The 17,176-nt window shown below is 33.3% G+C and overlaps 1 protein-coding gene across 1 annotated transcript; it reads right to left on the bottom strand.

Annotated features, from left to right (window-relative positions):
- Window positions 1–256: 256 nt before the first annotated feature.
- On the bottom strand, window positions 257–8,773 carry LOC123663496 (peptidoglycan-recognition protein LB-like). The gene is made up of 5 exons (XM_045598169.1): window positions 8,712–8,773; window positions 5,614–5,706; window positions 3,364–3,571; window positions 2,861–2,979; window positions 257–525 (listed from the first exon to the last, which is right to left on the bottom strand). Exons 2-5 carry the CDS (start codon window positions 5,699–5,701, stop codon window positions 341–343), a joined length of 600 nt encoding a protein of 199 aa, XP_045454125.1. The 5' UTR covers window positions 5,702–5,706; window positions 8,712–8,773; the 3' UTR covers window positions 257–340.
- Between the last annotated feature and the right edge of the window lie 8,403 nt (window positions 8,774–17,176).

Below are 17,176 nucleotides of genomic sequence, written 5' to 3'. Positions count from 1 at the left end.
TAGTATAGTAGGCAGTATTAAGTTATAAGTAATTGGTGGGTGATATAACTTTATATGGCTATTTTCGAATTCAGCACACCAAAATGAACAAACACAAGAATTAGGTGATATTATTTAAAAAAAAAAAATCATTGTTGGCCTGTGATATTTTTCACAATTTTTTTTTCGTTCCAAATTAATTATGAGTAAGAATAGTTAGCGCTACCTTTATTAATCCTTATCAGTCACTTCACATTACGTAATAATATATACAACATTTTAATAAATAATCAGTTTTATTAACAAAATTACGTAACTCATTAGATAAAGCTTTCTAAGGTAATTTTAAGCGATTTACTATCTAAACTTCACGTTGAAAATGGTCCCACTTGGAGATCTCATTGAACAAAGCTTCACCAGGACATTCAGTACTCCCGGCTTGTCGGTGACCAATCAACTTGTAGTCAGGGCGGATGATTCCCATTTCGACTCCAACTGCGATCAGTTTATGTACAACTTCTAGTTGTTTTGCAGGCGGGATTTCGACTGTAAAGAAAAAAATATTAGTACCTACTGATAGAACAAACTGTAAATACTTTTTCCTTGCATTCAGCAATAAACTTTTCACTCGATTATAACGTTACAAAACTTTGGCACTAGAAAGCTACAGAACAATAAAAGAAACAAAAAAAAAAATGGCAATACAACTGTAGTAGGTAAGTAAATACATAGATGACAACGATGTGTGAACTTAGTGACTCTGTATAGAGTAACTTGTGGAAGCTTCTCCTTAAATTATAATCTGTAAAATGTCGATTCGAATTTTAAATACTGTGGATAAGATTATTTTTGATTTTGAGTAGTTGACAGTACAATCGCGACTTACATCCAACATACCACAAATTTAATTTAGTCATCTTTTACTTTATTTTATAACACATCATAAATATAAACAACTCAAAATAAATATAATAATAGTACAACTGGTGGTTTTGTCCCTTTATAGCGATCTCTACACGCAAACCAAAGCGAATTTGCTAAGGTAAAGACGTAAGTGATGTAATTATGTATGTAATGAGCGTGTACTACGTTGTAAGTACAAGTGTGTGGGTGTTAGTGCATTTTTATAATTTGTTTTACACTGGCTGATTCTGCGAAATTCGTACCGCTATATTTTTAATTTTTAATTTTTAATTTAGCGCAGTTGTTCAGAAATTGTAGTCCTTGTGGGTCTCCCCACCGTGCCCCGGAGAGCACGTTGAGCCGTCGGTCCCGGTTACTCGTAGTAGGGTATATATCTGCCAACCCGCATTAGAGCAGCATGGTGGATTAAGCTCTGATTTTTCTTACATGAGTACTCTTTACTCCTATTTGGCCTATCCCCAGTAGTGATATATTGCAGGCTGAAGCGTTCAGAAGTTAAGCACTATGTACGCGCATTTCGACATTCGCGGGTGCATTTCAGCGTTTCATTTTTTTTTTTATTTAGAGACGGGGTTTGTTCCACTCGTGGAAGTATAATCGAGTAATGATCCTAAAATCCCATATCTTTATTGATATTTTTATTATTTATTTAAATAGTTGCTATATTTAATGTTGGCTAAAAATAGTTAATTGTGTTTAGTGTAGACAATCTTTATTATTTGACAATAGAAATATTATTTACTGTATAACATTAGATTTAATTAAATGAAATAAGGAAAATGATTTCGTATTTTATCAATAATGAAAAATGCTGGCGCATTATTTATAAGTATTTTGTTTATCAATAACTACTCATTGTGAATGAGTCAAAAGTGATGCCAATAAATGCACTTTATTACTAAATCATCACTTTAACTTATTGTACTTTATAATATTAAAAGATTTACTTATTTTGAGTTCGTGGCCTGACTTACACGACTACAGGAAGTCACGATTAATCATTGTAAATTAATTCATGGTACATATATCCCCTACAGTTTAATTTTGCAAAAATATTTGAGTCATAAATTAATGGTCGTTCAATACTTTTGTCGACACTACAGAACCCTCAGGGAGATTTTGAAAGTTTTTTTTGGTTGATAGTTTTAATTTTTGTTGCTGTCACTTACATTACAGCCTATACAGTCCACTGCTGGACATAGGGCTCTACAAGTTTACGCCAAAAATAATGTGAACTTATGTGTTTTGCCCATAGTCACCACGCTGGGCAGGCGGGTTGGTGACCGCAGGGCTGGCTTTGTCGCACCGAAGACGCTGCTGCCCGTCTTCGGCCTGTGTATTTCAAAGCCAGCAGTTGGATGGTTATCCCGCCACCGGTCGGCTTTTTAAGTTCCAAGGTGGTAGCGGAACTGTGTTATCCCTTAGTCGCCTCTTACGACACCCACGGGAAGAGATGGGGTGGCTAAATTCTTTAGTAGTTGCTGTCACTTAATGTAATTAAAATTATTATTATTTTATTTAAGTCCTTTAAATAACTCTTTTAAGTATTAATGTGGTGTGAGGCACACTTTTAAACCCTTCCTCACAATTCGGTGAATCCGAGAAAATCCAGTCATAATGTTCAAAGTAAAAACAAATTTTGATGAAATTTTAACAAATGAGTAAAATAGGTAGGTATTTAATAGTTTGGCCTACCTTTTTAGGTAAGTATTTCACTTGTAGGTACTATCAAATATTATTTGAGGTTCTATTAATAAAATACTTGTTTGTTTTAAATAATATTATTAATCTTGGAAATGTGCTTTGTTGACAGCAGGAATATGATCGAGAGAACGCTTGTGATGATCCTGGTCTTTCAAGCGTCAATAGGCCACGGTAACCGCTTAAAATCAGCCGAACAGTACGCTTGATTACAACCATAGTAGTAAAAAAGTAAGAAATAAAACTTAGTACTTACATCTCCAATCGCCGATTAGCACAATGCCAATACTTTTAATGTTAAATCCATACGTATGTGCACCGACTGCATTCCATCCTCGTCCCTCGTAAGCTTTACCATCACCACCTACTGCAAAACTGAAAAGGCATTGAGCTGTAGTACAAGTTAAAAATATGAAAATTATTTTAAAAAATTATGTAGGTTCGTAATTTAAAAAGTGTACAACTGCAGAGTTTCTATATATTATATTTTATATTTAAAATAAATTAATTACTCGAAAATTAAGTCAGCAACTGACAAGGATTCATATTTTCTACTTCTTAGTTGTATCAATAAAACGTAAGTAAAGTTAATACGAAGATTTCACATTTTAGTTTTTTTTATTTCTTACTTTTTAAAATTTTGTGGCCGTTTTTAAACTTTAGTAGCTTTAGTGGGACTAGACATTAGCAAAAATTATGAAATACTGCCGAAATACTTCGAAAACATCTTAATGTTTGCTCACTTAAGTCATTACTTACTTGTAACCAATATCTCCCCATCCGTTACTTTCTTGATGGTAGTTCTGCATTCCTCGCATAGCCTGAGAGCATTGTTCGGTTGAATGACAAGCTCCCGGTTGGTACGTGTGATGTATGACCACAAATTCTACTGGTGTTTCCAGACGTACAACGATTGTAGGCGGTCTTGCGTTCCACTCACTTCGGGAGACTAAGACGAAATTGTGTGCTGCGAATTTAGATTTTTATTTATTTATTTTTTAATTCTAGATATTTGTTTTTAATTTATATTATTCATTGATTCTCTATTCATATTAGTGTTGCAGTATATATGCCTTAACAGTTATTGCTTGTTTTGATAAATGATCTATCCAAAACTAAAATATTTTTCCGACTTAAACCAGTAATGCCTGAGATTCGCGAGTTAAGCCAAACGAGTTTATTGTTCAGCTTTATAATATTAGAGTCGATATATAATACTAGTTAGTTTATTAAAGAGTGTCTATATATGTTTCCTTTAACTACGTATGTAGTTCTAAATAGTTGTTTCGGAGTGATGACTACGAAATGGCAAATATTTCCTTAACGAGCAATGAAAACATAAGCTTAATTAAGTTAAACGGTTTTATGTTAAACATACATTGCAATGTTTAAGATAAATGTACTAAAAACCAAAAAATAATAAAATAGATACAGTCGTGGGAATTATAAACATATGCATAGACTAGACTAAAATAAAACCGTGGGGCACGTCAATTGTCTACAATCGTTGATTAAAATGTTTGTTTTGTAATGTTACACTATAATTAGGCAGTTGTTCAACCAACAACGATGGACGTGTGATAAGTAGGGCTAGAATGTGGAAACAAGCTAACAAGCTCGATTATAAGCGAGTTTTAGGGTTTCATAGTGGTGAGCGAGTAGTACTTTTATCATATGTTTTGTCGATTAAAGACAAACTACGAGCAGTGAAACGATTCCTCGCCAGCCAGCAGTGTGAATGTCCAACGATAAACTAGTTGAAACATCTCTTTTATTTACATGGAGTGTATAACTATTGGAATTTCCATGAGCAAGAAAATAGTAAGTAATTTCCTCACCGTCTGCGGGCCAACTGCCTATTTTAACGACGAATTAAACGATTCTTCTATCGCACATTAAGTCGATAATTTGTAGACAATTGACGTGCCCCACGGTTTGATTTTAGTCTAGTCTATGCATATGTTTATAATTCCCACGACTGTATCTATTTTATTATTTTTTGGTTTTTAGTACATTTATCTTAAACATTGCAATGTATGTTTAACATAAAACCGTTTAACTTAAAAAGTTTTTTTACCTATTTTTATTTTCTAGTTTTTAGTTTTTATTTCGCATTCTGTTTAATTCATTTAGTGCTTCATTATTGCAAGGCCCATCTTAAATATTGAGGTTGTATAGTGCACTGTATTCTTCTTGTCAAGCCCTTTTATTTGATACCCATATTGGTGGGATTGATAAAAAATTGTTATCAGACATTTGGTAGCGGCGGCCAGCTTAGATTTCAATTTTGCATAGTAAATTGTATTCTACTTGTTGAGACCTTTCATTTGATACCCATGTTGATGGGATTGATAAAACCTAAGTTATCCGCCATTTTGTAGAGGCCGCCATCTTGGATTTTAATTTTATATAGTACATTGATTATACTGGTTGAGCACTTTCATTTGATACCCATATTGATGGGATCGATAAAACCTACGTTATCCGCCATTTTGTAGCGGCCGCCATCTTGTATTTATAATGATAATGAATAAACATAATTGTATTGTCACCAAAATCCAAAGTGTATACAAAATTTCAGATTAATCGGTTGACAGGAAGAGGGTGAAATTTGAATTACTAAATTTGACCCAAGAATAAATAATAAAAAATAAATAAAACAAACGGGGTGAGCTAAATAAAACCGTTTAAAAAATCGATCGTCGTATTTACAATAAAAATACTATCGACCCATAGTTTTATATAGAATGGCTAAGCTAATGTGTACACAGTCACCGGTTTTAAATTAGTCATTATTAATTTGTAAGATGATTTGTTAATGTTACTATAATTTAACTCGTTAACGACTCATTGGTGAATTTGATCCCTGCGTATTAAAAATATTTGTGGATTTTTTGTGGTCTGAGCGTTTATGCTTGCAACTTGTGCTTTATTTCTTAATTCTAGACACAAGATTAAAATCTTATTAGGAATAATTGTGTGTCAGGTGTTTGTTTATTGTTTACTTACAGTTTTCTCTGGCTTGTAGTCGTGGTTGAGGTAGACCGAATACTGTAACTGCAGCACTTAGAAATATAAAAGCTGCGCTTAAAGACATCTCTCCTAAAAATAAATAAATATTATTAAAATATTTTATACGCAATTAAAATGATAATGGATGTTACTTTTATCTATAATAATATATATAAAAGCGAAAGGTCACTCACTCATCACGAAATCTCCGAAACTATAACACCTAAAAACTTGAAATTTGGTAAGTAGGCTCCTTATAGGACATAGACATCCGCTAAGAACGGGTTTTACGAAACTCGACCCCTAAAGGGGTAAAACGGGGGTTGCAAGTTTGTATGAAAGTCCTATGTTTTTGAAGTAAGAGACTTGAAATTTAAAATGTATGCCTTATAGATGATGAGAAGGTGTCCAAACAATGTATCTTTAGAAATCAACCACCTTTTGGGGTTAAAACGGCGGATGGTAGGTTTACTCACTCATCACGAAATCTCAGAAACTATAACAGCTACAAACTTGAAATTTGGCAGGTAGGTTCCTTAAAGGGCGTAAACATCCGCTAAGAACCGATTTTACGAAATTCGACCCCTAAGGGGATAAAACGGGGAGTGGAAGTTTGTGTGAAAGCCCCATGTTTTTTAAAGTAAGAGACTTGAAATTTAAAATGTATGCCTTATAGATGATGAAAAGGTGTCCAAATAATGTATCTTTAGAAACCAACTTCCTTTTGGGGTTAAAACGGGGGATGGTAGGTTTACTCACTCATCACGAAATCTACGAAATTATAACACCTACAAATTTGAAATTTGGCAGATAGGCTCCTTATAGGGCGTAGACATTTGCTAAGAACGGGTTTTACGAAACTCGACCCCTAAAGGGGTGAAACGGGGGTTGCAAGTTTGTATGAAAGTCCTATCTATGTTTTTGAAGTAAGAGATTTGAAATTTAAAATGTATGCTTTATAGATGGTGAGAAGGTGAGAAGGTGTCCAAATAGTGTATCTTTAGAAAGCAACTCCCTTTTGGGGTTAAAACGGGGGATGGTAGATTGACTTACTCATCACGAAATCTCCGAAACTATAACAGCCACAAACTTGAAGTTTGGCTGGTAGGTTCCTTATAGGGCGTAAACATCCGCTAAGCATGGATTTTACGAAACTCGACCCCCAAGGGAATAAAACGGGGGTTGAAAGTTTGTATGAAAATCCTATATTTTCGAAGTAAGAGGCTTGAAATTTAAAATGTATGATCTATAGATGGTGAGGAGTTGTCTTAATAATGCATAGCAATGTATATATATAAAAAAAGAAAGGTCACTGACTCACTCATCGCGAGAACTCAAAAATCGCTGGATGGTCCCATCCATCCAGGATGGACAAAGATGAAATTTGGCGGGGAGGTAGATTATAGTTAGTAGACGTCCGCTAAGAACGGATTTTGCGATATTCCACCGCTAAGGGGGTGTAATTGGGGTTGATAGTTTGTATGAAACATTTACAACAGCTATAAATTCTCCTGATAGGTTTTTTATACTGCAGCCTGAAAATAAAACTAAAAATGTGGTGTATAGAGAGGTTTTATAAATATAACTATTAAATTTTACTAAATTGTGGCTTTTCAAAAGTTACGCAGTGTGATAAGCATTTCAAGTGACTGAAATAAAAAAATAATTGCGTTAAACATCTTAATAGTAATGTATATCCTCATAACCATGCGAGCGTAGTCGCGGGTAACAGTTAGTGTATTATAAAACAAAGTCCCCAAAAGTGTATGTGATCGATTCCCTCAAAATCTATTGAACGGATTTTCATGCGGTTTCACCAATGGAGAGAGGGCTTCAAGAGGAAGGTTTACGGAACGGCTTAGCCGATTTTGATAATAGTTTCACTGAAAGTTTGCTGGGAAAACTTTATGACACACTGATATCTACGCGGGCGAAGCCGCGGGCACAGCTAGTCATTTTATAAAGATAAAGCACAAAAGAAAAATACGAGTTGTGTGAGTTATTATAATATTCGAGTGTGTTTAAATTAGTAAAAAATAAATAAATCAAGAAACTAGAAATGTTACATTGTACGTTAGTATTAACTTGAGGAATCGTCCATTAATCTGTTTGTTTGATAGTTCATTACTATAAAGTTACTAAAGTATATTTAAAATAAAAAATTTAAGTCAATAATTATATCTTTAATTACCTTTAATTCTATATTTCATTAAAGTCAGTTCATATCTACAAAATTTATATGTATAAAAAAATAAATATAAAAAATATATAATGTATAAAACACTAAAAAGGGTTATAAATGGAATTTGTTATTTCGTTTCTATTTCAAAACAGATAATCTTTACAACAGGCACAAAAAGAACAAAAAATTAAATGTTCTCGGGCAGACAAAAAAACTATTAATAAATTTCCATGGCTTGTTCCAAACCAGTTGCTTTGATATTCATCGATTAACGTGTGCTTATATAAAATATTCGAATCATAAATTTAATCATGTTTTAAACTTCATCAATCACTGTGAGTTTTGTTTCTATGAATTTCATTTGTGATTGAATCTTGATTTTTTGAATCATTCTTGATTATTAAGTTAGAAAATGGAACGACATTAAATTTCTAGATTATAGGATTCATCACTTCAGCCTATCGCAGTCCACTGCTGGACATCGGCCTCCCAAAATTCGCATCAAACATTACGGCGCGAACTTATGTGTGTTGCCCATAGTCACCACGCTGGGCAGGCGGGCGGGCTGGTGGTCGTTGGGCTGGCTTTGTTGCATCAAAGACGCTGCTGTCTGTCTTCGGCCTGTGTATTTCAAAGCCAGCAGTCGGTTATCCCGCCATTAGTCGGCTTCATAAGATCCAAGGTGGTAGTGGAACTGTGTTATCCGTTAGTCGCCTCTTACGACACCCACGGGAAGAGAGGGGGTGGCTATATTCTTTACTGCCGCAACCACACAGCAAGGTTATTAGATTACCTAAATTCAATTTTTTCGTTTATTTTTTATGTATAAATAATATATGTATATAACACACATTTCTTTTGTGTTTCGATGTGTATATATTGTTAATAGAGATATGATATCTGTGAGTCTCACCTGATAGCAAGTCGATCTTAGAAGTACGCGCTTACGTCCACAATCAAACATATAATGCTTCTTGAATGTATCGTTTTTATATGTATATATGCTAATGATATGTTAGATAAGTAATCGGTTCTTTACGGAGATTCGGGCGAGATATTTTACTACTATTATGATAATACAAATAATAACGTAATTGTGCAAGCCAGATTGAGTGGTTCTTTGACGGGTAATCACTTTTACCGGATATTTGAATGCTTTCGTCATCGTATTATTAATTTTTTTTTTCATATTATTTATTTTTAAATAAGTTATTCTCAAGCGGTGTAAACGTGTGTATAAAAAATATTTGCAGCTTGCGACTTTATACCTATTATTCATTGCTGTTTAAAGTTTAGGAAGTTTTTGTGTTTTTATTTTTAATGAATTCAAAAATTTATATGTATGTTATTATGTCATTTTATTATATATGTTATTATGTCATTTTAGCTGATCCCGCAAACGTATATATATTAATTTGTTTTCTTCATTTTGCATTTATGGACTTTTATACAAAAATACATACCTCTCTTATAGCATAACCACAGGCATAACTATAACTAAAGTTACAAAACATTAAAATGTAATGTCAATGTTAATATCAAATTAAATGAAATTAATTTTACCCATTTTATGAAGATATAATAATTGGTAACAATGCTGCTATGTTGGAGTTTAGTTTCGCTGTGTCTACCTATATATTATATCTACTCTATGGCTATGTAGGTGTGAAAATATATTTTCTACCTTGAATACTGTGTAACTATCATTTACATGAAGCAACGGCTTAACGTGCACACACACGTTAGGGTGATTTACAAAAACATTTGCAAATATTCGAATTGTTTCGCGAATATTCGCGAATATTCGTTATATCACCAGTAAATAAATATTATCATTAGTTGCCTTCATAGTGTAAAACAAAGTCGCTTCCCACTGTCTGTATGCTTAGATCTTTAAAACTACGCAACGAATTTTGATGCGGTTTTCTTTAGTAAATAGAGTTATTCCAGAGGAAAGCTTATGTGTATAATACATGCATAATATAGTAGAGGAACACAAGCCGGAGCGGGTCGCAAGTAAATAATGTAAATAAATTTTATAAAATCTTACCTTACGAAGAAACTTTTTCCGCAATCGGCCTGTAACCCGCCTGCTGTTAAGTGGTTATTGTATATACGCTTGTTACAACATGAAATACATACTTAGTACGCTTATGTATTTATTGAGTACTAAATACATGATATATAGAAATGTGTGGCAGGCTTTCCCTTAAAACAGAACGGTAAGTCCGTTCTGTTTTATGGGTTAACTTACTATCAAAAATGGCCTTGTATTTCTTTGAGGTGAATGTTATTTAATGATGTCATAAAAATATGATTTAATATCTCAAGTATTACTTTGATTTAACATAAACAAAATAACGTAGTGCGTTCGAGTGTACTTATCTATAAAACATAATCAATTATACCATTATCGATGATCATTATCAATGCTAAAACTGATATAAACATTACCATTATCAAAAATATGATAACACTTCTGATTGAAATAAATTGGTTCCTTATAATACCCTCTTTTATACTATAACGGTAGCAAATAAGCCCACGGTCCGCTTGATGGTAAGCGCATAACGTAACCCATGGACGCCGGAAACACCAGGTTCATTGCAAGCACGTTGACAACCATATCCCTTAAAGCCTTAGGTTACTTTGATATTTACGAGGGCTGACGTGACTCTAAATAACTAAGGATAGGAGGACAAGGAAACAGCAATCGTCAGTCTTCGGGATATCCTTCGACGTAGATTAATTTGACAGACGCCAATTAGGGCGTATAAGCTATAGATACCGATGTAAAAACCATCAATTACAGGTTTTTGATATCTAAAACTCTTGATATGAAAATATGTATCTTTCGTCAGTTAAAATCTTTCTTTTCCTTTGTACAAAAACAGTTTATTTTTAAACTATTTTTCAACTAATTTAAAAAGTAATTCTATATTTTAATTCATCTATTTAAAAATTATTAATAACTAGCCGACCCGTGCCCACTTCGTTGGGCATTAATTATTTTGTACTGAAAATATATAGTTAAGTTTTCATCTCGCTCGCATTTCTCCGACTTGTTTTACATATATTATTATTTTTCACTGAATTTTTTGTTCAATAACAATAAAATATTTTATCACTCCTAAATTGTGTAGCTTGTTAGTGAAAGAATTTTCATGATCGGATCAGTATTTGAAAAGATTACCCCCTACAAACAAACAAAGTTAGAAACTTTACCTGTTTATATTAGTATAGATAAGTTATCTTCAAGTTCAACGAAAAGTTCTTTCTTTCATACTAAATAATAAATTATCGACAATGAAACTGTATGAGTCAGTCATGAGTTATATAAAAATATTTTCTTATCTATTTTACATTCATAATAAGTGCAATACAACTAAGTCAACTAACAATAGTTAGTAGACTTTGACACATCTAATTGCCCTTACTAAACGTATGAGTATGATGGGGTTAGAGTAAAAAAATGAACTTGTAATTAAAATATTTAAGCCAACCGAAATTCCTATAATCTAATTTCAAAAATAATTTAATTGTTTAAAATGACACATACAATACATGTCACATAACTATGCCTTGCTGTGGGGCTGCCGCAGTAAAGAATATAGCCACCCCCTCTCTTCCCGTAGGTGTCGTAAGAGGTGACTAAGGGATAACACAGTTCCACTACCATCTTGGAACTTAAAAAACCGACCGATGGCGGGATAACCAACCAACTGCTAGCTTTAAAATACACAGGCCGAAGACGGGTAGCAGCGTCTTCGGTGCGACAAAGCCAGCATGCGGTCACTAACCCGCCTGCTCAGCGTGGTGACTATGGGCAAAGCACACGAGTTCACGCCATTTTTGGCGCGAACTTGTGGAGACCTATGTCAAGTAGTGGACTGAGATAGGCTGAAGTGACGAACTATGCCTTAAGTTTATTTATATTAAGCCCTGCTAACAATGGCAGTATAAAAATTGAACTGTTTTTCAAAAACTGTATCGATTATTATATATGGCATTATGGGACTGACAATTTCAGCCTAGCTGTACGCTTTACTTCAGCCTGTAATATCCCAGTACTGGGCATAGGCCTTTTTCCCCATGTAGGAGAAGGATCCACCACGCTGCTCCAATGCGGGTTGGCGGATATATTCTACTATGAGTAACGATCGCTCTCAGGTGTACGTAATAACAACTGGGACCGACGGCTTAACGACGACGGCTTAGCCTAGCTGTAAATAGTCGTAAAATCAAAATAGAAAAAAAAAACTATATAACTTATTTTAACTGTTGTGATGGGTTAAATCTGTAAATCCTCATTGAACATACGTGATTAATAAATTTCGGTATCCTGCTCGCTTGTCCAATAGAGAAATATCGATCCGCTTTACAGCACTTTCTCGCTTTGCAATTACCAAAAATAGTTTAAATTTTTATTGTATAAAAAAAATAAAAAAATGATATTTGATAAATGTCCACCGCGAGAGGCAAATTGATTTATTTCTATAAATTTATTATTATACTACTATCAAAAGTAAAGATGCATTTTTATACAAAATACCATGGGAACATTTACCCCAATGCACTCGACAGCAAAGGGGCTGTACCTATGTCCTAGTTAGGTGCTGGAAGATCAGTAAATATTTTATTAAGTGACAAATATAATGATGTCAACAAGAACATTAATTTATGAATCGAAGAATCAGGGGAAAAACATGAAAGCAGAAAATGTTTATGCGTATCTAAATAGTTGGGGTTATCAAGGACTTAGAATTAACAATTGATCGTCAACAGATTGTATACTTTCAAGGCTCATTTTTACAGAAGGATACAATAACGACATTGGTAATTAATTGTAAATTTATTTAACGTAAATCTCAAAATCAAAATCAAAAACAGCTTTATTCAAATATGCTCCAAGAGCACTTTCGAATCGACATTTTACAAATTAAAACTTTAAAAATAAATTATTATACTTGTAGAAGTAAAGCTACTACCGATTTGGAATGTAGATTCTGCAGAGAAGAATCGCCAAGAAACTCCGCAGTTACTTTTTTGAAAAATAATATATAAATTGTGTTTTAGTACAAAATTAGTACCATGTTGCATAAAATACAGCGTCACTAAGTCCACACATCTTTATCAACTATGTGATCCTGTACCGAGTAATAAGCTTTATCTACTATTTTTTTTTAATAAAAAATTTAAATTTATGTTGAGACAATTCCAAAATATAATATATATTTCTACATAAAGCTATCGCAGTAGTTTTTAAGTTAAATTAAAAATATCAAAAATATTGTGATAGTTTTAACATTGGATGGTTAAATTCGATCAACGTCATTTAACTTACGTCGCTAGTATTTTAGCAAGCAATGTAAATATCGCTAAGCTTTTTCTTCCTTTTTTCATACAATTAGGTGGGCAAAAAAGCGTACGGCTCACCTGATGGTAAGCGATTACTGTAACACTAGAAGCATTGCAAGCGCGTTGCCGACCGTACCTCTAATCCGAAGAAGCTCAGTTCACCTTACGCACAAGAATACAACACTGCATAATTGTTTTTGCTCGCAAACGAAAAAAAAACGACTTCAATTACATCGACAAGTAATACAACGTAGGTAGACGAAAATATAGTCCAGTAAATACGCGTTATTAAAGATTACTCAAAAAGTTATTGTCAGATCTCGATGAAATTTAAATATGACCACATGATAAACATCAGCTTTCGATTAAATTAAAAATCGGTTCACCCAGTAAAAAGTTATGCGGTATAATATAACGTAGGTCGACGAAAAAATAGTGAAGTAAAAATGCATTATTAGATATAACTCAAAAAGTAGTTGTTAGATCTCAAATATATTTAAATGGGACCAAATAAGACACCACCTTTCAATTAAAAATTTGTTTGTCGAAATCATTTCATCGAATCATTCATTAAAAAAAATACAGTCGAATTGAGAACCTCCACCTTTTTTGGAAGTTGGTTAATAAAAGCGGCAGTGTATAACTGTAATCTTCTGTAAGGTCGAGGTACTTCCCCAGTCGGGCTGCTCCAGATTTTGAGCAGGATATTTCCTTCTCTGCCCTACTTCAATGAACTTAAGTCTTCCTAATTAAGAATAGGTCATTCACACCTGATAAAGTGTTGCTGAAATCTTTATAAACAATGCGAAAATCAGTGAGTACGTATTTTATATTTGGATCTCTTGACATTTCAAAATCTTCAGATGATGACGAATTTGAAGATTTTTCGTTATAATGATCTCTTAAACTTGATGCCGGTTTTAAAATGTTAATTTCTAAACGAATCTCAAAACATACAAACAATACATGTATATTATGTAGGTACAATATATGCCAAAATATATAAAAATTCAACAAACAGTTCATTTCTATTCTTTTCTATAGTATCCAATAATTAAAGTTTAAATATTTGTTGAATCTAATTTAAATATTTATGTAATTAACAACTATTAATAATGAAATATCTTAATTTTTAAAGAATTGATGTTTCAACAAAAATTACATAAATATTAGTGGTAAGAAATTGATTTAGTACAATATTAAAACTGTCAAAAGCGGTCGTTAGGATGCTAATGCGAACTGACTAATGCGAATCAGCTTCCTGTGACAATTCTGAGTTTGTGTCAGAGACTCGCTACATGTTTTATATTTATTTTGACTGAACACTCATTCGTTTGTATAAATGACTTTTGATAGTGCCAAAATAGCACTGATGACATCGCCAATGTTTAGGTACATATTTATTTATTTATTCCATCATCTTACATCTAACATTACAGGATTGTTATCTAATGCTTTAGTGTCATTGTCGTATTAAATACATGTCATATAAAGATAAAAATACAATAATTGACATCACATTCAATTCCATTTTTCCATTGAGTCATTTAACACAACAAAACTAAATTATTACTAAAAATTCACAATAAATAATCAAATTACATAATCTATAGGTACTTATTAATAAAAACTATAATAATTACATCAATTCATAAAATTAATTAAAACCAATAAATAAATTTAAAACCTAGTTAATAAAACTAATATCCAATTAGATACCTACTTTTAAAAAATGTTACGTGGTGGAGAACATGAAGGGATTTTGTCATTCTGGTTGAGATTACAAAGTTTAAAAAAGTGAAGGTCATCGATATAGTTAAACAGGAGGAGTAAGGAGAGTAAAATTATTCTTTTGCCAGATATCATAATCAAAGTATTAAATTTAGTGGTCTTTTATTATTAGTTTTCTATTTTTGAAATTTTATCACGGGATCATCATATACTCCCCGGTCTCCAAGATGATCAACAAACATACTATATATTTTTAGTCCTATAATATAACATATATGTTTTCCTCTATATTATAATGTTAAAAAATATACATCACCATTCTATCCAGAACAAAAAATACAAACGCTTCGAATCAATAGCTTAAAACTACATAATTTTTTTTTTTTTTTTTTTTTTCTATCCAAATCAAAACTGGTCATTTTACGCTGCCTTTACAAATTGAAAGAGGAGCGAGGGCCTCTGGAGCTATGTACGCCACCCATCCATGCATCAGCCCTTTACATCTACTGCTGGACATAGGCCTCCCCCATATTTCGCCACTCCGTCCGGTCCTACACTCTCTGAATCCAGCGGCTCCCCGCTGTCTTCTTAAGGTCGTCAGTCGACCTGGTTGGCCTGTGCTCCTTATTATCGATAAAACATCTAACATTTCCCTGCAATTGAAAAGGATAATTTTGCTTTGTAGGATCATCTCTTTAACTTAATCTCTATTATTATTTTTTATTATTTATTATCTCTTTAATATTTAACTGAGGTAGGGCACAGCAGGAATTTCCTGCTCAAAATATGGAGCAGCCCGACTGGGGTAGTACCTCGACCTTACAGAAGATCACAGCAAAATAATACTGTTTTCAAGCAGTATTGTGTTCCTGTTGGTGAGTAAGGTGACCAGAGCTCCTGGGGGGATTGGGGATTGGGTCGGCAACGCGCTTGCGATGCTTCTGGTGTTGCAGGCGTCTATAAGCTACGGTAATCGCTTACCATCAGGTGAGCCGTACGCTTGTTTGCCGACCTTGTGACATAAAAAAAAAAAATCTCGTAAACCTTTTCTCAAATTAATTAACTAATGAATTACAAGCAAAAGTGGTGAATTTATTTTTCATATAGTTCTCAATTGTTATCAGTTTAAAAAAAATTCTCATCGGTATTTTTTTTTTCTGTCCTTCAACTTTTATTTTTTTAACGTCACAAATTTCAAAGTTACCTTCCTTTTTAACATATTATTTTCGCGGGGGTTTTCAATTTCAATTATGATTCGTTTCGCGCGACAGCAACGTATTCAAATCGCTTATAAATCATAATAACTAGTTTTTTAAGATCACACTACGTCGTTTCATTCATATATGAGTTATGATGTGTCATTTTAAAATGGAAAAGTTTTTGCGGATTTAATGAGGATATAGACCATTAGCGTACTCGGTTCTTTTAATTTTTTTTAAACTTTACTCCATCATACGTAAGAATTTGACGGTAATTTACCGAATGTTACTTACAAAAAAGGAAGTATGGTCAGTTATAATTGCATATTTACTGAGCCCGCAACTTCGTTCACGATTGCAATCCCTTTCATTAAGAGCCTATTTTCCGGTTGCTGGTAAAATTTATTTACACGTACACACATACACATTACACCCAAATTAGGGTGAAAATTAACCCACAACCCCCATAAATATTAAATAAATGTCTCACACTTAACGACCTCTACTAGAAACTACTCCTGTGTCGGGGTTCCAGAAATACACACAATACACAAGAACAAACTCCTCGATCACAGAAAACACTTTTGTAGCCTATATAAATGTTTGCCATGTGCGAGGATCGAACCTGCAACCACCAGCGCTATTGCCATTGTTTTGACCGCTGCGCTAACGCGTCGTCATAAAGCGGTGTCACAGAAACTGACTAGTAAATATATTTTTTAACCGACTTCAAAAAAAGGAGGAGGTTCTCAATTCGACTGTTTTTTTTTTTAATGTATGTTACATCAGAACTTTTGACCGGGTAGACCGATTTCGACAAATTTTATTTTAAGCGAAAGGTGGTGTGTGCCAATTGGTCCCATTTAAATTTATTTGAGATCTAACAACTACTTTTCGAGTTATATCTAATAATGCGTTTTTACTTGACGCTTTTTTCGTCGACCTACGTTGTATTATACCGTATAACTTTCTACTGGATGTACCGATTTTGATAATTCTTTTTTTGTTGGAAAGGGTATTTTCCTATTTTTGTACCGTGATAAGGAAACCAGGATCTGATGATGGGATCCCAGAGAAATTGAGGGAAACT

Source organism: Melitaea cinxia, chromosome 20 (assembly GCF_905220565.1).
Source record: "Melitaea cinxia chromosome 20, ilMelCinx1.1, whole genome shotgun sequence".
Taxonomy (NCBI): domain Eukaryota; kingdom Metazoa; phylum Arthropoda; class Insecta; order Lepidoptera; family Nymphalidae; genus Melitaea; species Melitaea cinxia.
This window is presented reverse-complemented; position numbering and strand designations above follow the sequence as displayed.

Bases quoted from the DNA above. Each gene is read 5' to 3' on its own strand.
- LOC123663496 (XM_045598169.1), bottom strand. From the start codon at position 5,701: ATGTCTTTAAGCGCAGCTTTTATATTTCTAAGTGCTGCAGTTACAGTA. The intron at 3,572-5,613 runs GTAAGTAAACAA...CTAAATTCGCAG, and splicing joins ACTACAAGCCAGAGAAAACT to CACACAATTTCGTCTTAGTC. The intron at 526-2,860 runs GTAAGTACTAAG...TTTTCTTTACAG, and splicing joins GCTAATCGGCGATTGGAGAT to TCGAAATCCCGCCTGCAAAA.